The following is a 26,731-nucleotide window of genomic DNA, read 5'->3' on the forward strand; positions in this document are numbered from 1 at the left end:
TCTTCTTTTGAAACACATTATCGCAAATCCATGTCCGAACTTTAAGAAGCAGATGTGTATTCAAACACAGACTTTAGGAACTGGATCTTTAGATCTAGAATCTAATTCCCATTATTCGGATCTGCTGAATAATAATGGGAACAGATACAGTCTTACTAGAAAATTCATAAGAAGAAGCTTTCAATGTAGCATTTGGGCTATATGTTTGTCAGAAAGGCATGCACCACTTAAAAAATCTGTCTGTCTCTTGCCAATGCTAAAATGTCATCTTTCAAAGGCTGTGTGCAGACAGTCTTTAGCGTTGTTTTCATCTACCTTTTGCCAGTTACTGGAATATGAATTTAACATTTACTGACAGTTCTATTTACCTTGATGTTAAGAACAGCCTACCCAATCTGGCCAGATCTTTTAATTCAGAAACCAGTCTCTGACATGGCTGGTAAAAGATGCCAAGAGAAGTCTGTGAGAGTGGGAAAATCCTATGATGGCTCTCCAGAGTATTTCCTTGGACACTCCAGGCACAAACAGCTTCCTGAGCAGTCACACTACTTCTGTAGAAACAAACATATCATCGTGGGAAATAAGAAAAGAAAAAAAAAAAAGAAAAAGGTGTCTTTTGAGAAGCAAAGTGGCATACTTTGATATGAAGGCATTCCACAAGATGGCAGGATTCTGTCTTGGCAAGTCACTACAGCAGGCAACCTGAGCCTCTACAGTAGCAAATTTTTTCCTGTCATAGTCTTCACCATTAGTAATATAGCTTTCTACTTTAAACCTATCAGTGCTTTATAGCAGTGATCAAAATAAGTGGCAAACAGCTGAAAGACAGGAGGCGTCTGTTTTATGTCTCACATTTTTTTATATTACAACATTTAAAGTGCTGTATTAATGTAAAGCATTATAATTTCTCATCTGAAATTTTTATCTGCATAAAATTAGACAGAAAATTATTGCATGCAACTGCAATTACTTTAGCTGGGAGTATCAAGAGCAGTCTTTCACATTTCCTCTCAGTAATCTATTATTTGAATTCCAAACCCATGAATACAGCTATTTGTTACCCCTTGTCTTCATGATCAAGACAAGGTAACTGAAAGATGGCATGTTCCTGCAAAAGCTAGGGGGCTGTCCCTTTCACCTGCCCTGCTTCCTTGTGCTGGCCTTAATGTCTGTGTGTACAGTCCTAATGCAAGTCAGATCAACCTTAAAAGCTGATTGAAAACTAGCTGCTTTTACTCAGAAGCTTAGCTTTCAGCTAGATGAATGAGCTGAAATGACTCCACAGCCACAGTCACTACTGTTGTAATCAGGAAAGCAGGTCAAGCATGTGAAAAGGGGCAGGAAAGTCCTTTCAGCAACAGAATAGTATTGGATAAGCTTACACTAATTGTGAAAACACACCCTTAAGTAACAAAGGAATAGTGGGGAGGATGCATCCTCAGTTCTGCCCTCGCTGACAAGAGGCAGTGGAGAGAGAGAAGAAAACCTAAGGCTCAGTTCTGAGACAAATTCAATTGAAAACTTGTGCTGAAGCATGCCTAAATCTTGTATGCATCACAGTGAAAGGTCAGTTCTGACATCAACTAGACATGTTTTGGTCTCTATTTGTACAAGAAGGATACTAATAGACCAGCTCTTTCTAGACTGTGCCTGTTTAGCTTCTGTGATAAATAAAGGCTCTGAAGTTTGGGGAAAAAAGAGAGAAAATAGGATAATTGTAGTTCCCAGTAGGGTTCTCTGTGGTACTTGTTACTAAGGTTCAGTTGAGAGGAGGTGTATTCCCAGTGTAAATTTAAGTAAATTCAAATATTTTACAAACAATGATAAGAGTTTTCAATTAACTCAGAGCATGTTATGCTTTAGATTTCATTATTCTATTAAAAGCCTGAACCCTGGGGCTCCCTATAAAGGTGCTACAGCATAATGCTAATGCAAGAATGGATAAATAGACAAAACCACAATGCACAAAGTTAAGGAATTAGTAGGAACTACTCTGTACATAAACCAAACCGAAGGCCTGACTTGGGGATGGAGAATTTTTTAAAAATCTATCTTGCAGGCAAGAACTGTGTAATTGCATTTACTAAATACTAAAGAATAACGAAGCCCTGCATTTTATGTATAAGTGTGAGGACATCAGATGTGGTCACGGTACTTGGGCTTGTCATTTGGCATTAGTGGGCTTTGTTATGATGAAGCATGAACACAGAATTTTCATTTCCAGTTTTACCACTGGAATTCAAATGAAATGGAGTGAAATGTGAAGAAAATTTCCCAGTAATATCACCAAGTTCAAGCAAATTCCACTGACAAGATCTGGTGTCTCCACAAGCTGTGAAAACCTGGCAGCAGGGAGAAGGCATTTGGATGTTCAGGACCGAGCAGCAACATGCTGATTGCAAGAGTGAGAAGTAAATTCTGTTAATTTTTAACAAATCAGCAGGGATACACCCACGATGACCTCGTGCAGAAACCATCTAACGGCTGAAGTTCGGACGGGTTATGGAAGTCCATGGCCTAACAGGAAACCGAGATCCTGGCGGGTTTCCGAACGCTCCCGGCGGGGCGGGGGACACCGAGCCCAGGTGTGCGCCGCCTCCGTCCGCCACCAGGTGGCGCCCGCCCGCTCCGCCCTCGGGCCGCCCCACCCCGCCCTTGGCCCGTGTCATGCCCCTTTCCCCAGCCAATGAGACGCGGCGGGGAAGGCGGAGCTCAGAGGGCGCGGCCCAATGGGAAGCGAGAGCTGACCATGCGGGGGCCAATCGGCGGCACACCGGTGAGTGCGCGACGCCGGGGGCCGGTAGGGGAGGGGCGTGGCCAAGGGGGCGCGGGCCCTCAATCAGGTGAGGGCGGAGCTGACGGGCGGCGGTGGCGGCCAATGGTGGCGCGGGGGCGGAGCCCGCCCTGCCCACCCCTCGCGCCGCCGAAGCTGCCAGAGAGTCAGGTGGCTCCGGGATGTGCGGCGGTGGCGGCAGGAGGCGGAGGCGGGCACGGAGGAGGCGGCGGATGGGGGGGATGCGGCGGCTCCTCCACGGCACACGCTGCCTGGTCTCGCCCCTGCCCGCGCTGGGCTGAGGCGGCCCCGCGCCGGGAAGCCCCGGCAGCGGCGGCGGCACCTGGTGTCGGCGGGCGCCGGGCCGCATGAACAATAGGCGGCGGTCCCGGCCCCGCCGCCCCCCGCAGCGCCCGGCTGCTGTGGGCGCCTCCCCCTATGGAGCAGCCTCGCCATGGAGCCCCTCACCGAGCTCAGCCAGGAGGGCGCGGGCGGCGGGGAGCCGCCGGGCGACGGGCCGCTCTGGACCGCTGTCTTCGAATACGAGGCGTGCGGCGAGGACGAGCTGAGCCTGCGGCCGGGGGACGTGGTGCAGGTGCTGTCCCGGGACTCGCACGTGTCCGGCGACGAGGGCTGGTGGACGGGCAAGATCGACCAGCGCGTCGGCATCTTCCCCAGCAACTACGTGAGCAGCGGCGTGCAGGGGGGCGGCGCGGAGCTGCGCGCCCGATACCCGCCGCCCCCCGCCATACAGCGTAAGGGAGCCCGGGCCCGGACGGGGGGCTCGGCGAGGCCCCTTTGCCGGGAGGGAGCCAGGGACAGACGCGGTCCTGTCCCCCTATCGCGGGCTTGGGGTGGGTATGGGAGGGGGGAAGAGACCGGCGAAACTGCCGAGGTTGTGGGCACAGCCGAGGTTCGGCCCTCCCGATGTCCCTGGGGAGGGGCCTGGCCCGGCCCGGCCCTTCCGTGGGTCCTGTTGGAAGCCGCCGCTGAGGGGGAAGGGAAGGCCCATCCCGGTGGCGAGCGGCCGTGGGAGGCCGCGGGCCCAGCCGGCGGCGGGGTGCGGGGGCCTGCAGTGGCCTTCGGTGGCGAGCGGAGGGTCTGCGGCGTCTCAGCACGCCCGGCCTGGGGCCGCCCCAGCCCCCGGTGTGTTCCCTTGCCCACCCGCGGAGGTATTCCTGCTGCTCCAGTGCCCTCTTGCCTTCCCGGCCAGCGCGCCTCTCCCTGGAAGGCAGAGCTTGCCTCAGTGTGGTGGCGTTTCGGCGACGCCGGGAGCAGTTTCCCATTGTTAAGACCTGTCTTTCCAGGGGCTGATAAATTTTCATCAAGCAACAAAACCCTGGTGACTGGGCAGTGGTGGAGTCACCAGGGCTCTGGTCATTCTGCCTTAAGAATATGCTTAAAGAAAGGTTGCTGGGAGGGAAGCAGTTGTTTCCTGAAGTGTTGATTCACTGCTAATACTTGTACAGTGTTATCCTACTTACTAACCAAAAGCTTCTTATTTCTGATTGAAAAATTTCTAAGTTGACTTGTGTTACCAGGTTCCTCTGCCCTCTTACAAGTTCTGTCCTGAAATACCTGTGAGTGAGTTGTATTGTATCCGTGTTTGGGTATCTGGGACTGTCTGAGGGTCACTTGACTATGTTGAGATGCCGAAGGCACTGAGGGATCGGTTTGTTTCCCTGAATTTCGGTGCAGTTTTGAAGCCTTTGTTGGAGACAGAGAATAGGGCTGTTTCATCTCAACGTTTTTTAGTCACAATGGACAATTGTGGAAAGAGAAACAACGTGGAATGATTTTCTAGATCCTGTTTATCTATCACCATTGACAATTCAGGCAAGGGTGCTTTTTTTTGAGGGGCAGAGAAAGATCTTCAGACTAGTAGGCTTTTCTAGAAAGTAAAAGAGTGAAAAGATGCTTTGTCCTATCTAGGCCGTATCTCCAAGGAGTACAACTAATAGCTTTTTTTCTTACTTTAGAGTCTTCTTGAAAGCATTTAGGTAAAACTCAGTAATTTGTAGCATTGTCCTTGGGCTTGTGAAAGGAACTAGGTGCTGTTCCTTTCTTCCATGCTGCAAGAGCACTGTGAAGTTATTTTTTTCCCCACACACAGAAAAAACTGTAAATGAATGCTTATTAGGTTTTGCTTTTGAAGTACTTAAGGGAACCATTTCTATAGAACCTTTCGAACCCTCAGCTCCCATCCTCTGTGGGGTGTTCAAGTTCAGGCTTTGTAACTGTGGATTCTCCTGTCTTGCTGCCTCTTCTATGGCTTGATGGCTCACCAGCACTTGTGGAGTTGTACCTTCTCCCTTTGTCTTTGCCTTACTCTTCCCCTGCCCCCTACAGAACTACACTACTTCTCTTCTGTCAAGTCACTAACCATACATTCATGACAAAGTAGGATTTATTGCCCTCCCGAGGTTTTTATAATGCTTAAGGAGTATGGGGCTTCTTTTAAAAACACAATGCAGTTTGAACAGGGGTTAAAGTTGGTTGCCGTTGAATTGGATTTTCAAGTTGAGTCTTAGAAATCCTTTGCAAGGAATGCAATCCATTTTTAGAGCTGATGATGTTAGTTTGATAGCTGTTTGGAACAGGAATCACTGTCTACTGTTTAATACTTCATAGTCCAGTAAGTCCAGTTTTGCAGAAGTGATGCAAAGCGTTGTTCTGGACATGCACCTCAGCACAGAACCTATTTTTACCCGCTTTTCTAAAGTTTATCTATATATTCAATGAAAATTTGGGAGTACAAGTCCTAGAGATTCTGCTTCTACGGAGAGTTGTCCTAGTTTAGCTGGTAATTTTAGCCATCCTTGTAGTGTGCTGGAATTTTGCCTTGATGAAGATACCATGAATGATAAAAAGCAGCCTGTGGTGGCTGTCAGGAGTGGGCCAACTTGAGGACTCATCTGTGCTGAGGGTTCTTAAACACTTAAGATTGAATTAAACAATTTAATCATATGGTCTAATAAGGGCTGATGAAACAGCACCTACTTTGCAGTTGTCAACATGGCCACTGGTTCATGGTGTACAGGCTCTGTAATTCCTCACCAGCCCACAGAGGAATGAGAGCACTTCAGTTCTTGAATTCTGTACAGTCCTGTACAACAAGGCTGCCGAATGACACTGGAGTTTAGAAATGTGACAAAAACCAAGTATTTTGCACCCTAATGTACCTGTATAACTCAAACTATGAAAATGAATAAACTAATTCAGCAGAAAATACCTTTTAAAAACCCTAAACAAAACATTTTTTAAAAATCAGGGGGTTTTATGAATAAGCTACCCATGAGGGTAAGCTGGCCAGTTTGCCTTACAGAAGTATACATTTTCAAACTAAACTGAGATCGTACTTCCAGATAAAAGAACATTCGATGTCATGCATTGGGTTTCATGTGGAAGCTGAAGTCTCTCGGTTTTATATGCCACCCCTATTAATTTGTGCATCCAGCAGGGATGTGCTTTTTCTGATGGAAAATGGGTGGCGGCACACAAAGTGTTCTGCTTTCCAGCCCTTCGGTTTCCTTTGCCCATCTTGTTCTCCTGCCTGCCCCCTTACTGCCGCGCTTCTCCCCAGGGTCGGGGCGGATGGGGGGAAGGCCGGGGCGCTGCCCGCGGGGCTGTCCCGTCCCGTCCCGTCCGGTGCCCGCTGCCGCCGGAGCTGTCCCTTCAGCACCTGCGGGCCGGCGGCCGCTCGCTCGGCGCCTCCTTGGCGTCCTCTTAACCCGTGCAATGCCCGAGCAGAGCACCCGCTGTGAACAGCACCTGTCCGGAGCTGGCACCCTGGTGGTGTGGGATGCGTGTTTGTTCATTTTCAGTTTAACTGACCTTGTTCCTAGAAGCAGGTTAAGTGAAGATTCTATCCGTGCTGAAATTCTATTGACTGAAGAGATAGGACTCAACATCTGATTTCTTTAGGTCTTTTACTAGTGAGAAATACAAGAGTGACTCTTTGTGTATTCTCAGTGGCAGGATAGTCTCACATTTAGAATTAATGTCATTACCGTCTTGTTCTAAAATTTCAGTGTTTCCGCTCAGAATTTACTCCTTTCATGTTTTCTAGTAATCTCTGTTTCAAGCATTTGAACACCAAGGTTGCTACTGTAGGACTGAAATCTTCTTTGTTGCACAAATCCTTGAAGCTCAGAGTGTTACCCAAAATATGTATTCACAGTAGCATAAAAATAAATTCTCTTCATGTTCTAGAGTGGAAGAGACCTTTTCTCCTTCTGACAGACTTTCTTGGTCAGTTTTCTATCTTGTTTCCTGTTAGTCTTTTGTTCATGGAACACTAGGAAAGGCAGCAAAGGCATCCTTATTAAACTAACTCGTAGGTTTGACGAACTTCAAAAAGTAAGCCAACTTCTAAAAATCATGTTCAGGAAAGGAAGAGCTCAGACAAAGTACAAGCCTGCAGCTGTGAACAGAAGCATTTGTATTAACTCCATACAGTTTTGTGACATAGTCTTGTACTGTAGACTTATACATTGGAAAGGCATTTGATTGGAATAAGGAGACTATTTAAGGGGGATCTAACCTGCTCCCTTACATGCTTAGTTTCTGTTCTGCTAGACAAAGCAGGAGAACCATGTCAGATTTGGCATTTCAAATGCAGGAAAATATTAAAAGACTTGGTGACTTTTTGTTCAAATCTTGCATTATGGTACTCTTCCTTTAAACCTTTTTAAAATGTCATTGTCTGTAATTGGTAACCATGCAAATGTCATACAGAGTAGCATCAGTGGTAGCCTTCCACTACTGAAAATGAAGCTGTGTCAACATGTTTTCGTTGGTCAGTATGTGGAATTTTATTCTACATTAGTCAGTGTTAGATGGGTTCTTTTGGCCACCCATATAAACTGTGTTTAGTGTACAGTTGTACAGGATACAATTTCTTATTGCTTTTGCTTCAGGTGCAATTTGTGTGCTGAATTGAGCCAGCTGCATCCTTTTGTGTCAGCCTGTTAAGTATAGTGGTCAGTGTATGGGAATAGGAAGTTTTTGTAACAAAAATGCAGTATGCATTAATCAAGACATGTTTTTCTTATTGCTTGCTCTGTGCACTCAGTATATGGTTTGATCCATCTGTTTGTCACACTGTTGTTGGTTATTTCAGAACTGGTTAACAGATCTCTTGTGGGGACCAAATCTGCAAAGCCTGGAGAGGTGTGGAAGAATAAGTGTGATTTGGGAAGGACTAAAAGATTGTTGTGGCAGTTCAACAAAAGCCATTCAAATAAGGGAGAAATGGAGAAGCACATACGTTTTGTGTTTTAGCTATTTTACATATAAGCACTGTATTGTGAACACAATATAAGCTGATGAGTGTGTTTTTCATTTTCAGAATCTGCTAGTGTCATTGAGAGTTTATGCTTAAGAGGGGGTAGGGGCAGGAACATCAGTAGTGAAAGGGTTTAACTGTGGTAAGAGAAGGCTATTCTATTGTTTTACCATTTACAGTGAGTACTTCATGCCAGTTTTATGACACTGCAAGGTCTGTTTTACCATACTATTCAGCACTAAAGGGTTGTCAGGCCCACTGCTTTCCTTTGTATTGTTTTGGTGAAAATTGGCCCTTCCTCCAAGGGCAGGGGTGAGTCGGCCAGCGTGGACCTTCAGCTGATGTGCATAGTTACTAAATGCTTACATCTTTTTTTGTCTCTTTCCTAGTCCTAGAGATCGACTTCTCAGAGCTTGTTCTGGAGGAAATCATTGGCATAGGGGGCTTCGGAAAAGTCTATCGAGCTGTATGGATAGGAGATGAGGTTGCTGTCAAGGCAGCTCGCTATGACCCTGATGAGGACATCAGCCAGACCATTGAGAATGTCCGCCAGGAGGCCAAGCTCTTTGCAATGTTAAAGCATCCCAACATCATTGCCCTCAGGGGCGTGTGCTTGAAGGAGCCTAACCTTTGCCTGATCATGGAGTTTGCCCGCGGAGGATCGCTCAATAGGGTGCTGTCTGGTAAAAGGATACCTCCTGACATACTGGTGAACTGGGCAGTGCAGATTGCCAGGGGAATGAACTACCTGCACGAGGAAGCAATTGTTCCCATAATTCACCGTGACCTCAAGTCCAGCAACAGTAAGTGCTACACAGTGAACAGTCAGGGTGCTGGGACATGGTTTTGGGGAAAAAAATCATACAAGGAAAAGAGGGGAGTAGTGTTAATTTAGTGAACCACTGTATCCTCTAATTCAATCCCAGAAGGGTTTATTTTTATGCACTATGGTGCTAGAGATCACAGGAAACACGTGAATGCTTTCAATCTGTAGCTGCAACTTAAATGATCAGATGGAAAAACAACTGTGAATGAACCATGCTTTGCTACTATATTCATATAGTGTCCAGGTTTTATTGACATTTCAACAGACTTCTGTATGTTAGAAAACCTTAGAATAAACTTGAACTTTAAATGTGTATTATTCTTCCTCTTTTTGGAAGAATAAGTGCTTCTTTGTAAGGGTAAATGCTCCTAGGCTTTCATTATACTTGCTAGATTTTGCTGTATAGATGAGATGCAAGCCTGTTTTCCTTATGGGAGATTTAACTGATCCCAGCAGAATTGGATTTTCTCTTTATCCATCATAGAGCTGGTGTTGACAGAAACATTAACTCATGTGAATAAAATGTCACTCAGGACTTCAGCTGATATTTGTGATGCTTTACATGATACAGCTCACCCATTAGAGAGCAAGGGAAACTTTGGTTGTTAGGATTGTGGAAATCATGGTGATTTCAGCTGCTCTGTAATACAGCTTTACTGTGTGTTGCTTGGGTGCTGTTCTTGTAGTGTCTCTTTTCACAAATTTTAACTTCTCAAAGTCAAACACACACATAGAATGTTATTTATGAGTGTGGGAGCCAAGTGCTGCAGTGGTTTAAAGATCATAATTTCGTTTTCCAATGCAGTATGCAGCTGTTTAGCCTTTCTATCTGCTTGTCTGTGTCTAGATGGCAAGCGCAAACACAGACCTGCATGTTGGATGTAGTGGTTTAGATTGGTGTGTTAGTATGAACTCATTGTTATTTATGGCTTGAGTTGATAAGAAGCTCTATGAACTGGTGGCTGGGATGCAGGCATATGTTCCCTTTTGCTTTGAGGGCAGGGACATTAGCAAAGAGGTCTGATAGATGGGAATTTTAATATCTTAAATAGATTCACTAGCATTAACCATTGCAATGCTGTACATTTCCAGTATCTTCCTATGTTTTTGTGGTCTCTTATGTTGTGGCCATGAATTTACTTAGTTGGTTGTGGAAGAGTAAAAAATGTGTTATTAGTTTTTGTTAGTGGAAAAAAAGGGAACTTATAAGAGCATTCTAGCTAGTTTCTACAGTATTGTACTTATAGTAACAAGTTTCCCATTTTGTTAGAGTAAGGCAATCTTAATGTCAATAAAGATTTCCTGATGTCTAAACCCTTCCCTTAAAAATGGCAAATATATGGGCATGGTGATAAATGTTGTAAAATTAAGAAGTTATTTGCTGCATGACTTAATGAATGACTGGCTGCATCTGTGAATGAGAAATAATTTCCTTTCAGTGTTGTGCCTTTCCTCCTTACCTAAGAAACTATTTACTTGCTTATTTTGCTAACAGGCCATTAATATTTCCTTGCTAAGTGCTAGTTGAGGTTTAGAATTATTCAGTTATTAAGATAAGTTATTTCTAAGATAAAAATCTGTCAGCTTCTAGTACTTTACTGTTTTATTTAGACCAGAGACTTCTAGTTGTAAAAGGGAAAAGCTTCAGCAAGAGAACCAGGCCAACCAGAAGGACACCCAGTGCACAGTGTTGCCAGCCAGACAGATAGGGATGCTAGAAAACACGTGGATTGTCAACAGCAAGAGTAAATGGCTCTTGTCACAAAGAATCGGCAGAGTGTAATTGTGCTGCACTGTAAATGGCCAGTGAGAAGTTGCTACATGTATCACTATAATTTTCATCATTTGGGAGGACACAAAAGTAAAGAAAGGGGAAGAATGAGTCAGAATGCCTCTGAAAAAATTCAGAGATGCTCTGTGTTTGAAGGGGAAAGATGGAGAATTTACATGGTGGTTGTGACCAAGATAGCATCAGATCTAGCAGAGAAATGATGGGCATTGGAAAATTCTATCCCAGATAAGACTGGAGCAAGCAATATTACAGTTGGGAAACTAAATGAATGTAGGAGCTGGTAGTGGAGGAAAGGACTTAAGATATTTTAAGGAAAAATTATTGGTTTGTTTTTCTCTTTTGAAATTAGATAAGTTAGTAGCCTCGGGTATGGGCTTGACACATTGCAACAGCTGTTTATTAAACAAAATGAAGTTCTTCATTCTGTGCTCTGTGGTTGAAGAGAAATTTAAAATGTATGCTATTTTAAACATTTGAAATACATGTTATTTTCTGAGTGTACCTACAGAGCGAGCATCATAAATATTTGATTATGACAATGGTGGAGCTTTTTTGTGGGGATAGGGATTGTAGGATGAACAACTTTGAGCTGCCTAAGTCATGTATTTCTTGATTATTCTGTCACTGCATAGCTGAAATCCCTTTTCTCTCATATATAATAAGCATCTTAGAAATTTCTCTGCTCTGTTTCCTGTGGAAAGCTTTTTAGTAGTTTTGTAGAGATTACTGGACTGAGTATATTATTGCATCCTGATTAATGTATAGCTTGCATTTTGTCTGTTGTTCTGATGAACTTAGTTTTCTTAATTACCATGTATAATGGAGAGCAGGTTATCTTGTTAGCTCTGTGCTTGTAGAATTACAAGCTTGTAGCATTTCCTTTGCACAAGTTACCACCCACTAGGTGACAGGCAGTGATGTGTCTGTGGTGAGGAAAGAGGTTCTGCTGGCAAGAGCTTGGAAAGGATTCTTGCAGATGCATTTCTTACATGTGCTAAACATCTCCAAGTGCTGTAGAGCTGTCATGGCAGCATCAGCTGTATTGATCTATTGATTGCTACTGCCTACGTTAAGTAATAGATTGTGCTTCTTGTACATCTCATCTTGCCTTCAGGCACCAACTGGGATCCACACAGTGCCTATGAAGCTGCAGGATGAGTTAATTTGGGAGGTAGAGAACAAGATCAGGCAGTGGGAAAGAGTAGAATTGCCTTATTTAAGATCCTTCTTTCTACTAGACTAGAAAAAAATCAGAGAATGCCTTGTTGTCAGATGTCTGCTTAGATTTAGGCAGACACAGAATGCATAAGGACTGTACTTCATGATGAATCTTTTAAGCAGGTCACATTACATCTTGAGCATATCAAGTGGGCACCCTAATGCAAGTCTGAGAAATTACCCCATTATATAAGGATTTGGAGAAAACATATTTTTTGATTTAAACTGTTGTAGCTTGGTGGACTCAGTGTGTACCAAAACAACTCTCAGAATAGTTGTCAGCATTTCTGGTAGTGTAATAAAGAACATAAGGTTTTGATTATTTTGGGAGATAAGTTCACTTTAGTTCATCTGAACTGAACTTCAGATGATTATTTGAAGATTCCAGGAGATGTCTCTTTGTTGAAATACTTCTCATCAAAAAACACTTCAAATGCTATCCATCTTTTTATCCAAAAAGAGATGTTATCCATCTTTTTTGGTGAAAAGAAGGAAACTTTTTCTGTTCTATAGTTTTCTAAATTTTTTTTTGTTGTTTGCCTTTTCGTAACTTAACATTTAATGCTAATACATTTAGACTGTAGGAAAAGTGCTTTGTATGTTTAGTACTGTGTTTGTTTGAGGAAGACTTATTGTAAATCTTGGAGGTTCTGAGGGCTGCCTGTTTTATTGTTTTGGGGATGCAATCAGGAAGTGAGTACAGAAAGGTCTCTACAGAATGAATTGTACACCTGTAATTTAGTTTTAGCGATGGTGAAATTATTTTCTTGAGTCTGAATTCAGCTGGCATTAAGTCTGGTAGACAAGTGTTCCGATGGCATTACCAACTCATATGTCAGTCATATAACTACATGAGAGAAAAAAGGTAATTTATGAAACTATTTGGTTCTGCTGTTTGTGGAGATAAGTATTTTTCTTTTATTTTGGGCATTTAAGGGATTCAAGTTATTCCATACAAAAATTAATCTTACTAATCTGACAGAATCCTCAGTGGCTGCTGCTGCTTCTCTTCATGTGGTGATATTTCCTTCTTTCCTTCTTCAGCTGCACATTGGTGAGCCATTGAGCATATGCTATGGAATCCTTAGTAGGCCTTTCCCAATGTGAAAGCACCTAAATAATCTAAATGCTGAGCTGTAAGGAAAAAAAACCACTAGAAATGCCCACTGACATCAACATGACTGTGCTTAGAATAGCTCTTAAGAGTTTCCCTTTCTTTTATCTCTCATCTGTGATTCAAGTCTTATTTCTGGCCAGAGAAAAGTGCCTGGCACATAATGCTTAGGATCAAAAAGAGACAGTCCTGTTGGTTTTAGTGAAGTATTGTAAATAACAAAGTTGGTCCTGTTTGTCTGTCAGTATTAGATATGCCAGCATTGCTGTAGGAATAAAGCCAATTAACTAATACTATGGAGAGCTAGCAAAAGCATATTTGATTTTTGTTTTTACTGTCTCAGCAAAACATGTTTGTTATTTGCACTACATTGAAAGATTTTGCTGAAGGTGTTCATGCAGTTAGTAAAGTGCTTTTTAAAAGTCACCACAGTTGTGTTCCACAAAGTGGCACAGAAGATTAGCAGCAAAGTGACATTGCCAAGGTCAAAGAAAGAGGAAAGGACAGAGGTCAAAATAAACCCCAACAGTTCTGATTCAGCCAAGTCAGTAGTTTTTCCTTTCAAGTTATTTGTAGTCTTTACCTCTCATACTTTTTGGATCACTAGTGTAAGCTTGTGATGTCCCGAGATAGTTTCAAATTCTTTCAGAAAGCTAGAACTTGGAATAGTGTTATAGCTTTGCTTATTTAATGTAATTAAGCCTTTATCTGTTCATAAAGATGCCAGTAGAGCTGACTTTCCACCTGGTTTATGGATAGCTGTTCCTAGGACTTTAAAATATTCCTTGTTTTTTATTTTAATCCAGTCATAGTTGACACTCTTCTGTTGGTCTTTTCAGAGAAGGAACAGTGCTTGTAAGCCTCTTCCTCTGTCTGGCAGAGGTGTAGAGGAGAACTCTTACAAGGTCTGCTGAATGTATGTTGGCAGAGCAGTTTGGAACTCCACGCAGTTATTATTGCTGCTTCTGGTACTCCAGTGTCATTTGCTGACTAACTCTCCAATGTTGTACCTTCTATCAGAATGGATTTCCTTTGTCAGTGCAATTAAAAGACTGAGTAATGCTTCATGTAGAATATTGTGAAGCTATTTTGGTGCTATCTGAATGCTTTGCACTGGGTGAGTAGTTGGTCTGGCCTTAGTTGGATAGTTCCTTGGCCAGTAAGAGGAAAGTGGTAAAAAAGGTGAAGTTTTATGGGGGGACAGGTGGTGTGAAAGCAGCTGGGAGATGATGGTCACTTGTAGTTTAAAAAAAATTCCAAATAGCCATAATTTTTTGCTTGTGGTAATATTATGAGGAGATTGATGCCATTAATACTACACATTTTCACTGAAAAGAATGAAAAAAATTATGTATTATTAGTGCAGAAGATGTAAATTATGCCTGAAAATGTTGCTAATTTTTAAGATGTTAAAATATCAGGAATTCACAGAAGTAGGGTGACAGTTTCTGTGTTGTGCTTTGGTACTTTACTAGATTTTTTTCTTCATTAGCTTTTGTAAATTAGTGCAGCTGTTTTCTTCTGAGAGAGGTTTGACAGATGCTTTCATGTTGCAGTCTTGTTTTCAAGTCTTAGTAGATTTCTGAGAATTCCAAAATTACATACATCTTCTGTAAATAGTTTGTTTTAGTTGAATATAGATTGATATCTTTACTGTTAGGTGCAAGTCAAAAATATGACTCTTTATGAAATGTTTGATGTCCACAAGAACACTTTGGTGTCCTCCTGCTCACAGTAAGTAGTAAAAAGGCAACTTCAGCAATGGAATCTAATACACAAGTATGGAAAGAGTACCTCTTGTTTTTTAGAAATTATTTTGTGTCTATTACATTTGAAACCCTAGCTGATATCCTTTTTATGTAATTGAGCCACTGTGTACATTTTTGCTGGGTTCTCTCTGCTCCTAAGAAAAACTAACTTAGAGTTGTGGTATGAAGCACTTTATTCAAATTGTGCATATGGAAGTGTAGAACAGACCTAAGCATGGTCACGCAGTAGGTGTCTGTAGGCATCCCCTGAATTCACTGTCCGACCATCTGTGACAGAGCTGTGTTCTTCTGAAATTTCTAAGGAGCCAGTTAAGGGTGAGAAGAGCCTTGTGGTATCTCTGGGAAGCTAGAATAATTCCTTGATCTCCGCTTTTTTGTTTTGGGTGTTTCTTCCACATCAATAAACTTAATTTTGACTGACTTCTGTCAGCAGCTTCACTTTTGCTGTTTTATCAAACAATTCCATTCAGAATTTCAACATACCTGAAACAAACTTGTTCTTGAAGCATCAGACTTAAAACACAGTCTTGCTCTTTGAAGTGATGATTCATCACCCAAGATGATTCTTTAATTTTAAGTTACATCCCATCTTGATGACTGCATGCATTTCCTTATGACAGGACAAGGGAAACCTTAAGTTGTTTGAAAGAATATAGGGCATAGCACATGGTTATAAGTAGCTGCTTTTTTGTATGTGTTTGCTTTCTGATTCTAGAATAGTTTGTTGGTCAACTTTGATTGCCAAAAGGTTGCCAAAGTTGACTGCTAGTTGGAGTGTCTGCTAATTGCTTGTTAATTGTCCCACTGCTAATGGAAAGTCTTCCTCAGACCTGAGCTTTTTGCAGATATGAAAAAGAAATAGTGTGAGAAATGTCAATTACTTGTTCTTAAAATTTTTAAAAGTTTAATAGTAATAAAATGGTTAAAAATAGCAACACAATTAGAGTAATAACAATTTGGACAAATTGAATTAAGACAATATGAGACAATAAAAACAAAGAGTTACGGATGTCCGGGTACCTTTTCTGGGCATCACGAGCCCAAAAAAGGACCCCTGCTAACAAAGGATTAACCCTTAAGAACAATAGCCCATTGCATGTTCATACACTTCATACATGATGCATAAATTCCATTCAAACAGAGGATTCTGTCTGGTCAGTGTCAACTTCTTCCTTCTAATCCTAACAGCGCCTCCAAGGCGGGAAGAAGTTTGTTTCTTCTGATAAGAAGGCAATAAATTCCCTTTCTCTGAAAGATTAAGTGTCCTGTGGCTGCTATCTCACTGCAAGCCCTTTCTGTTAAACAAAGCATCTTACATAGCATAGTTTCTATTTTAACAATTTTTATAACCTAAAACTATATTTAACACAGTACTTAAGAGAATTAATACAGCATTACTTTCTAACACAACACATATAATATTCATTTTAATATTTGCAAAAAAACAATAATAAAATACATGCATTTTTCACAAATAGTAACAGAAACTCATGCACTGAGAAAACAAACTATTCCAAAGCATAACAATTCAGAATTGTGTTGTTTGGTTTCATCACTGTTTCTTAAGTTCAGAAAGAAGAGCTCTTGCCCACAGAACGGTAAATTGTTGCGTCCCAGTCTGTAGAATAGTCATTGTGGTGGTAATGGCAGCTTGGTGCAGCATCACTTTGGGTCCTCTTGGGAAGGAAGTAGCCAGAGGACACACAGCCTTGCTATGAAGTATTTGTATTACTGCCACACACAGCCCTTCCATGAAGCTTTCTAGAGGTGTTGTTGTATTGCTCACACATTTATTATAACACCATTTTTTATTAAAAACAAAAATACCCTCCCAAAAAAGAAAGCATTATCTTGTGCACATATGGATTTCAAATTGTCTCTGAAATTCTGTATGTGTTTTGAATGCTGCATGTCTTACGTCTGGGATAATTTTACAGCTACAAGCCAAGCTCCCAGTTTTCTGTACATCCATCTCTGATGCGTTGTGAAACAGGCTCCTAGATTTTGGTTTGGCCATTGAGAAATATTGGGATCTCCTGTTTGTATTACAGGTGGAAAAATCTAAAATGCAAACATGGCTTCCTCCTTGCCTATGTATAGACTAATTATTAAGATGTATAGCAGATGATAGTCAGTGTGCCAGCAGCTCCACTTACTCGTAACAGGTCAATAATTTTACCACTAAGATTTTACTGCAAAAATTTCTGTGCTTAAATTGGAGATTCCTGGGAGGTTCCTGGTATACTAAAAAGAAATGCTACTATGAATAATTGCTGTAAGGATGGTACATATAAGAGTGGTGGGATGTATGTGGACCAGACCGTGTGGTCCACCTATCACAAAAGCATTGCATTTCCTGTTGTTTCTCCTTTATGAGTATGGGCCTATGGAAATTTGACTTTGCATTGTTCAAGGATCCTGAGAATAAGAAAAATACGATAACTTTGATTAATAGAACTTGATATGCCCAATTCTGTTTGTTGAAGTGTTGTCAGTCTTGCCCTAGGTTTATTGATTAGCTTTTTCTTTGTTTATGTAATCAGTCACATAATGTGTGGTTTTGATATAATTATGGTTCTCTGGTAACCACAGAATATTCCTAATACTTCATCAAGTTATTGTTATTGTAGTTAGAATCTTTAATCACAGGGTAAGCTGGGTCAAAAAACATCTATCAGAAGTGTAGCATATCTAAAAGTCAAGAGCTTTTTGATAGCTCTATTGAAAGTCTTGTGTGGACTTTCATGTACAATAGTGCAGGAATCCACTCTTTCTCAGCAGCTGACAACTTGTTTTGCTTACTTTAAGGTCAAACTCGGCAGCATCCAAGAAACTCTTGAGTTTTACTGTTGTCATATGTAGCTTGGTGTTGATTTTGCATCTAAATGCCTTTTAACATTTGTTCTGATGAATGAAAATACACCTCTCTACCTTTTTAAGAAATATTTTAGGTTGAATCTGATTTTAAAAACCCCATAAAACACCCCAGCTTATGGTGTGGATTGTGCTGCTGCTACCTGTGAAGTTTTGTCTTTCTTACCTTCTAGATTTTGGAGTACCAGCTTATTCCATTAATGAGTTGGTGTTTGTTTTACTTACTGTTTCATAAAGATGTCTTAATTGAAACTAAAACAAAACAGTTTGGGCTACCTTTTCCATCATGAATTTCATGTTTATATTTGCCTGGAAACAACTCCCACTGAACCAGCATATTATATCTCTTTTCAGATAGTCTCTTGAGTGATGAATGATGAATACCATTCATGTGATTTTACTCTTTCCTTTCCTTTTTTTGTTATTGCATAATACAGTTCTTGAAGTGTTGCAGGCTTTCAAAGTGATACAATTTAGCAATGCCCTGTGTTGAGTACAGATGTAATTATATTTTTTCCTTGGAGCATTTAACTGATTATGAAGAGTACAATAATCCGTGCCTGAGCTAGAGGTTGTTGCAATGTCAGCAGTATGGTAGGATTTAGTCTGAAACCAGAACTGAACAGCTCTTTTTTCCCCAGAAACTCACCTGAGCATTCAGAGTGTTTTGTAGAGATCACTAAAGCGATAAGACTTTTTACAGCCTGGCTAGGTGAAAGGATCGATTCTAAATATATCGGGGCTTTGGAGGCCTTTCCTCTCCCCTCCCCCATTATGCATTAGCTCTTTAGAGTTACTGTACTGCATGGCTTAAAATCCAAGAACTGCTGTGCTGTCACATCCATCACCTCCTCTAGGTTGATAGAAGACGACAGTCATGCAGCTTTATGGATTTGCTGAACCCTGACTCGTACCCAGTAATTAAGGAGGTATTGGTTCCAAGGTGTACATATATTTTTTAATGTACTGTTGCTGAATTGTTAGTAATAAGAGAGAAAATATTTTCTTATTACTAGAGGCAATATGTGTGGGTTTTGGTTTTGCTTCTAAGATGTGAAATTTTGAGTGGGTCTTAAATTCTGTCCTCTCTAGCATCTCATGCAACACTTAGCCTTCTGTACCTCAAACAGATATCAGAATAAAGATGCAGTCCTGCTGAAATGAATGGCAGAGTACCCAACAGAAGGTATGTAAAGGCTACATGCAGAAAGCCCGGACTTATTCCATGTGCAGATCTGTTAATCACTTTAAGTACTCTGAATGCAGGATCAAGAGCAGATTGCTCATTATCTGGATACTTGTGAAGCAAAGCTGTGCAGGCTGACTGTGGAAGGTAGAGCTAAAATTGCAAATTAGATTTTGGCAAACTGCTACAATATGAGGTCTCATTTTGGAGCGAATTTTTGAAATCCTTTCCCAAATGCTTAGCTCTGTCCTCAAGACAGAATGCCAGTGTACTGCCAAAAGGACTTAATTAAAAAAAAGGATTGCCTGGCAACATCAGTCCCTTGTTCCCTTTGCAATAGCACTGCTTTTTTGACTTGTTAGGCTAACTGCAGACTTGATAGCTATCCCCTGTCTCTCTGAGACAATGCAGCAGCATGAAGGCTATTAAGGCTATCTTTTTATCTGACATCCAGGTTTTACCACCTCCAGCATCTGAGCTGACACGTATCTTGGGAAGTTTTGCTTATTTATAGGAGGGGAAAATAGGATTGGAACAATCAGAGTAAGTTCAGTGGAACAGTCTTCTATTCAAGAATATTTTTGTTTAATTTATGAATACTTGTCTTCTTGAAATAAGGACTGTTCAAAAGCTAGAGGAAAATGCTCAATACTTGTATTACTATAATACCTTACATATAAAAACACTGAAGACTTCAGACTGCATTGCATTTCTTCAGAGTACAGTGGAACTTAAAATTCTTTTTTCAGATAAAAGCAAGTAGAAAAGGTAGTAATCGTCCCATGCAAGAAGCAAAATATGCTTATCTGATTTTTCTGACTTAGTCTTAATTTAAAAGTATTAATCTACATTTGCATGAATTTCACAGCCTTGCAGTAGTTGAAAGTATTTGGTCTGGAAATAGATCTAGAAGACAGTTAAAGGGATTTGTACAAAGTGCAAATTATGCCTATATTGTGGAGAGATGAGTGAATAAAATTCTGTAGGCTGAAATTGCGTGTCCCAGTTGTGAAATTCCAGGGTCTATGTGTGTCAGTGAAGAAATTAAAATTAAATAAACCTCCTTCAGAGCTCTTCTTGCTTGCATAAGTATTCTGTGGTCTGAAAAACATCCCTTAGAAAACATACGTGGCTGAGTGAAAAGATTCTTTGTTCAAAACCAAGTTTCCTGTAACAGCTTGGCTCAGTTTTGGACATATTCTTCCGTGGGTGGGTGGTAGAGTCTGGATCCTGTGATATTACTCAGTCTTTTATCTGCTCTGGCAAACCTTTGACTTCAGGAAGCCTTTAGCTTTCTTGGGAGATTTGTGTTAAGCAATTTTTGGATAAATTTGGATTTGTTTGGAAATGAAAATATTTTCTGTTTCCTTCAACTCTTGCACTTGAGACTTCTCCTGTATTGGCAGCAGAGAGAGGTTTTAATGGTAGTACCTCCCTGGATTCCTCTTAAATCATACCACAGAAATGGCTTGCATTATTTAGAACTGAAACCCTGCTCATGTTTTGCATTTAAGGATCTTGGAGTGAAACAGCATTGGTTTTCATAAAGGTTTTACTTTGTTCTTTCATTCAAGTTCCTGTACCTGGGATTTGATGGACTCAGTCTGATCTGATCTCTTTTCAGTACCTGAATTATTTCAATGGAGGAAGTAAATGGGCTGATGCTTATTTACCATCTGACCACTTTTGGTAGTTTGCATTTAGGTATTTTCCATTTTGGTCAGTAAAGCCACAGTAGGCTGTTCTGTTTTCAAAATGAAGGAAGAAATAAAATGTGTCCAGTATTCCCACCCACAATGGTACTCCAGGCAGTGGTCTTTCACATTCCAGCTACAACAAGGTAACATTACTTCCCTTCTTTACAGCTGGTCTTAGTGATGTTTGAAATAGTGATTGTACAGTAGCAGATGAGCAAAAGCCTGTGGGAAAACAAATCCAGTACTAGGCTGTTGTGTCCATTGGTGCTTCAGTTGCAGTGGAATGATCTGTAGAAACACCCAACTGTCAAAAAGATGTGGTATTATTCTGGTAGACAAAAGTCAGGTGAAATAATGCCATTTTGGGCGAGTTTGACTTCCCTTGCCATTTTTCAGCCTTTCAGGTCATAACTAGTGGTCTTTTTAGCTATCTTCAATCTTAACAAAATGAAAGTAGATATGCTGAAGCATTGGAAGTGTAGCAGTAACCTTGTTTGGAGTCCAAATAAAAAGAGAGACCAGGGAAGAAACTTCACCAAATCCAGCTAGGTAATGATTTAAATATTAGAATTGAATGTTTCTACAGCAAGTGAAATAACAATGGCATTTTTTGTATTTACAGTCCTTTCTCTGTTGTCACTCCCACCCATTGCTCTTGCTGCCATCTAGCTCTTGGCCTATGTCAGCAGCTGATGTGGCCCTAAGGGGACAAAAACACTACACAAAGTAATGGGTTGTCACTCCTGGGAATGGGTGTGAGTGGGATACATTTACAGGCTGAGTGCTTTTGCTGGAGATTTTCCTCTTGTTTTAATGTGACCGCTTTCTGCATTTGTAGAATGTTGGGGGGCAAAACACTTGACCCACAGTAGTGTTAATGTTGGTGGAGACTGAACTGGAACTACTCAAGTGCACTGACACTTACAGGTGTTGGGTATTGCCAGCACCTTTAAGGGTTTCAAGCCTTCTCAGCTCTCCATCCTCCAGGTGCTGTGTCTGGTAGCCAGCAGTCAGGGCCTCACCTGGGACATCCACCACCTGCTTTGTCTCCAGGTGCAGGAGGTCCCTTTAAGTTCAGCCTTGCTTGGAGTTCCTTTATAGTCAGTTTTTCTTATATTGGTGGCAAAAGAGCTTCTGAAACTTTGTTCTCCCAACTTGTTTCAAAGCATTGATAGCCACCCTGACCTCCTAGAAACACTATTGAATGGTACAGGTCTCTATGAAAAATTGATAAAACTTTATTACTGTAGAATACATAAGTTAATATTTCTTTATCACTAGGTAGTGATTTTTTTCATGGTCTGCCTGTTGTATTTCAATAAAAGAGTAGTAGTTACACTGGCACTAAAATCTGACTATATTGTCTCTGCTGGGGAGAAGTTTATGGAAGTTAAGTATGAAGCCAGCAATCATCCATCAAGTTAGAATTATACCCTGGTGTACCACAGATAACAAATCCAGCTCTTTTGCCCCACAGGTTTCCTTGTCTTCTAACCTTCTTCCTTACAGATTTCTTTCTGTATGCTTTCAGTTTTCATTATACTCAGTCCTGCTCTTATTTCTTTATCTATTTCTCCTTCACCTAATTATTGTGACCATTTCCATCAGGACTGACATTGATTAGCTAATAGCTTTCTATTCTTGTGCTCCAGGTTTACTGAGTAGCATCATGCAGAGATAATTGACTTGGTGTGAGCTGAACCATACAAGAGACTGTCTTAGATTTTTTTGCAATTTTTTCACATTTCTTAATACACACACACATTCTCTGGACTGAGAAATGGAGTATGAAGTTGTTGATATAGCTGTTTGTCATGAAGTACAGGGGCAATGGGCAGTTTGGTGGTAAACTCTTGTGGTGGTATTGCAGGGTAATCCTGATTTCCTTGGTATTGTTATTACCAACTTTTGCCTTTTAAGTCAGGAACTTCTTTATTTTCTTGGTGTACTGTGTGCCAAATAAACCAGGAGCAGCCTGACAGCAGCCTAGTTGAAAAAGCTGAAGCCAGCTTTGGTATGCCTGGCTGTTCGTACTATTTCATGCAGTAGAGCAGCAGCCCTTTTCTTCTACTTTGATAAATAAAAGTGGGATATTTTTGCTGTGGAAGATAATAGTGTAGTAGTTCCTTCCTGAATGTTGTTCTACTTCTGAAGTGATGAGTCAGCTTGTAACACAAGCAAAGCAAAGGAGTATTCTGTTCAGCACTAAACTATGCAGATTAACCTAATCCTTTCTCTAGGCTCAGAAACCAGAAAAAGGCATTTATGACCATATTTTTCTGCCTTGACACTTAACATTGACAGTTGAGGAGCCATTTTCTACCAGTTCTTTGCTGTTGCTATCAACTGGATCAGAATATGTTTAGGTGTTTATTTTTCCTTACTAGCTGTTCCCTATTGCTTTGGCCCACTGGACAGGAAGAATGTCCGAACTGTTCAAAAGTGTATCTGGAAACTAAAACAACCATTCCAAGAGAAACAAGGAAAAACCTTATAATGTTAACACCTTCCAGGGGGAGTATCTGTTTGTGAAAGATTATAATACATTTTCTTGTTTTTCTGGTGTAATGTGAGCAGAACAGAGAATTAAAACAGCAGCTGTTAATTTCATTGCCAAACTTTTCTTCTTAATTTACCTTGTGAAAAATTTCCCTTGGTGAAAGCAATATACCTCTTTGAACTATCTTTTTTTGTGCATCCAGGAGGTAGTATAGTGTTGGATTAAAAATAGGAGGTATATGACTGAGGTTTTGTAGTGACTGACTTGAAACCTCAGTAAAAGATTCATTATATTTGTTTAAGTGATCAGATTGAAAAATTTACTGCAGATGGTTTTTCTGTGTAGGATAGAGGAGCGTGTGTAGAAGGAGAGAAGATGGGTTTAAGAAGAAGAAAATTAAAGGAAAGGGATACAAATGTATATGTTCTGGCAGAAGGAAAGAGATTCAGACTTAAGAGCTTCTAGCATAATTGAAAAGAGGAAAAGCATTGTAATACAAATAAGCTGTGTTAAGCAGAAAGAAGAGTATATCAACAATGCAGTTATTTGCATTGCAGCACTAGAGCAAAGTTGAAAATATTCCCAAAACAAAATTTGCTCAGCAGTTTTAAAGTTCCTAATGCAGTGGCTAAGAAATAGAAGTGATTTGTATTATATGGGGTTTACCCAGTCTCTTCAGGTGTTTTAAAACATAGATACAAGTAGATCAAAGGATATATAGCTTTATGCCCCTCAATGGTTATACATCTTTATCCCCCTATCTTTATTTTGTTTTGGTGTATCTGTGTATCTGCTCTTAAGTCTTTCTAGTAGATACATGAGAAGTGAAAACACAGCTGTATAATATCTGGAGTGAAATCTCACTTGCATTAAGGCTTTGAGTGTTTCTCAGTGATGTTCACCATTGACTTTTCAACTGATTCAGTGATTGTTAAGGTGAATGGTGCAAGATGCAATGAGAGATGACCTTCAGCTGGCTTTGTGGACAAAAGGATAGTTTTACTCAAGACTTATATTACAGTAGTACCAGTTTGGCTTTACATTAGCTGTCATACTAATAGAACAATATATTTCTGACTAGTTAACTTTGTACATGTTTAGACCACTGAGATAATCTTGGAATGATAAGTAAATTGGTTTTCACCAGATGTCTCTCTAACATCTTGTGTGTAGGGGAACTTCTGTAATTGAAATAGCTTGTTTATATCAGACCTGAGAGATTTATGTGGCTTGAGTAAGCACTTAGGACAGATGTGCCTCTTGTCATTACAGGCTCCTGTGGAGGGTAATTCAGACATGTATATTAGATATTTGCTTGGAATCCCCTTCTGTAGAGGCTTTGTCTTGTCTCTGACTGTTTGGAGCCTGGGAAGACTGCCTTCTGAGATGCTGTGAGTTGGTTTCATGTAAGCCAGTTTTCACTGTAATGATGCACAGCTACAGAGGGGAGAGAACAGGAAGGAGAAGACATTCACCTTTTGAACATGTGAGGCTGTGGTAGGTGTGCATCTGTTGCAAGCATGCAAGACAGAATTTCATCTCTCTAGAAATGTTTATTATTTGCCTCCAGGGCAACCCTTTTGTAGTTTTAGCTGCTGATTTATGGCAGAACTGTAACTTGGCTGGCATTTAAACTGTTAATTTTTGTAACTTCAGTTTGTATTCCTTCAGAACTCATTTGATCATTTGGGCCTCTGTTTTGCCACTTAGAACTAGTGGCTTTAACATAGTGTTACTGTGCACGATGTTCCTTAATAACAAAATTTTGAAGCTGCAGGTGTCAGTATTTTCACTGCAGTGATTTCTCCTTCTGAACGACATGTATCTCCATAGTGACTTGTGATGATGAAACAGAACTGAAGATCCTGCAGTAGGAACTACCTGAAGGCTGAAGGATATGATGGCATTTTAGAAATCTTAATCAAGTTGGTTTTGTATTGTTTTGAATACTAAGGCAGATGTTTTTTGTCTTTCTAGTAAAGCATAATAATTTGGAATTTGGTGGAACAGGAAGAAGAGCTGACTCAGTGTCAGATAACATTGTGTCAGTTGTACTTCGTGGATCTGTTCCTGTGATGTTTGTTTTCAGTACTACAAATTTTTGTTTAAGCAACAAAAGTATCTAAGTTGGCCCTGGCTCTAGAAAAGTAACTCTCATTCTTCTTGAAGCCACTAATATCCAGCTGTGGCTCATGAAACAGAACCAAAACCCATGAGATCTGTTATCACTAGGATAACAGATCACTGGGTGCTTCCACAGGATTAATGACTTTCTGTAAGACTGACGTTGGAATGTGTGGAAAATCTGCTAGCTATTACATAGAGAATGTATATTCTGTAGCTAATGTACATACAGAATGGTGCTAATAGTGGCGAAGGTAAATTGGCTTCACCTGACCTCAAGAAGTTGGTTTCCATCACTTCCAACTCTGCTAGAAAAGCTGCTAGCCCAAATTACAGACAAGCATAACAGGATTCTGAGTACATAATACTTCCACTTCCATACTAAGTAAGAAACCATCTTTAAATGGTACCAGAATTGACAGTTAACACCTCATCATTCTTTGTAGGGATGAAACTGGCATGCCATGCAGTGTTGCCTTTCCCCTTTGTTACTGCAACTTGTTTTGGCTAAAGCAGAAGCCAAAGTACCACATAGATGGAAACCTCTATCAAAAAGTACTGAAAAATATAATGATGACAAATTAGAAAATTTTTCACAAGGGTCTGATAGGAAAATAACTTGACGTTTCTTGTAAGGCACCAAAGATGTTCTTGAAGAATATGGAGGAAGCTCAGTAAACATTTCAGTTTCAAAGAAAAAGGACTATCTCTTCATAACCTAGATAAGAGGAGGCTCAGTATTCAATTCTAACTTTCTGTCTCAATGTTCTAACTTGTCTTTCAGCACTTGCAGTCTGCCTGGCTCTCAAGGAGTCAGAGGCTGGTTCTCTCAAGGCTGGTTCTCAGTGGGGTCAGATCAAGGGTCAGTAATGACTCTTGAAAGTCCATGTGGTAATAAAGTTCTTGGTACACTCTTAGTGGTTGAAATGACACAGCTAAATCGTATGTATCTATATCTGCATGACTGCCTGATCTCAGGAAGGCTTTGTGAAGAGATACTAAGGCAAATTTGGTCATATTCATTCTACACTGGGACACATGGAGATATTGAAGAGCTATCTTGCTGAACAGGATTTTTGTGAGCTGTAATTAACTTCTCATTGTCAAATGCTTATTTTCCTGAGGACAAGTTCCAAGTCTTTCATGACTGTATGAAAACATATGTGAGCACTAATGGATTATTACTCCTATAAGAAACACACATGCATGGTGCACTTCACCGAAGGTTGTTAACCATTTTAATGGTACTTTAGGCCACCATGCTTTCCTTTGTTCTTGCACAGTAAGCAAAGAACATGGTGATTTCCTTTATTAAGTTGTTTTGCTGCAGCATTTGGATGGTGCAAGCTGTATGAATGTGCTTGTAATACCTGATTTCCTTCCCCAGTCCCCCTAGTAGACTGCTGGTCGGCTCCTACCATGCTACTTAAGACCAGCTTTTAGCCTGTGCCACAGAGGAAAAAGAGGAGCAGTGGTACATAGCAGACCTTCATTTACAATTTGGCTGGCTCTATGCCTGCACACAGGAAGAGATTTCTTGCCATGGGCCTTGCTGAAAGAGGGAAAGGCTG

General features: G+C 40.8%; 1 protein-coding gene across 1 annotated transcript in view; it reads left to right on the forward strand.

Annotated features, from left to right (window-relative positions):
• Positions 1 to 3,227: 3,227 nt before the first annotated feature.
• Positions 3,228 to 26,731, forward strand: part of MAP3K9 (mitogen-activated protein kinase kinase kinase 9) — a 48,140-nt gene continuing 24,636 nt past the window's right edge. Inside the window, exons 1-2 of the mRNA XM_058807235.1 lie at positions 3,228 to 3,528; positions 8,450 to 8,863. Coding sequence (XP_058663218.1) covers positions 3,228 to 3,528; positions 8,450 to 8,863 — 715 coding nt within the window. The remainder of the gene's footprint in view (positions 3,529 to 8,449; positions 8,864 to 26,731) is intronic.

This window comes from Ammospiza caudacuta, chromosome 6 (genome assembly GCF_027887145.1).
Source record: "Ammospiza caudacuta isolate bAmmCau1 chromosome 6, bAmmCau1.pri, whole genome shotgun sequence".
NCBI lineage: Eukaryota > Metazoa > Chordata > Aves > Passeriformes > Passerellidae > Ammospiza > Ammospiza caudacuta.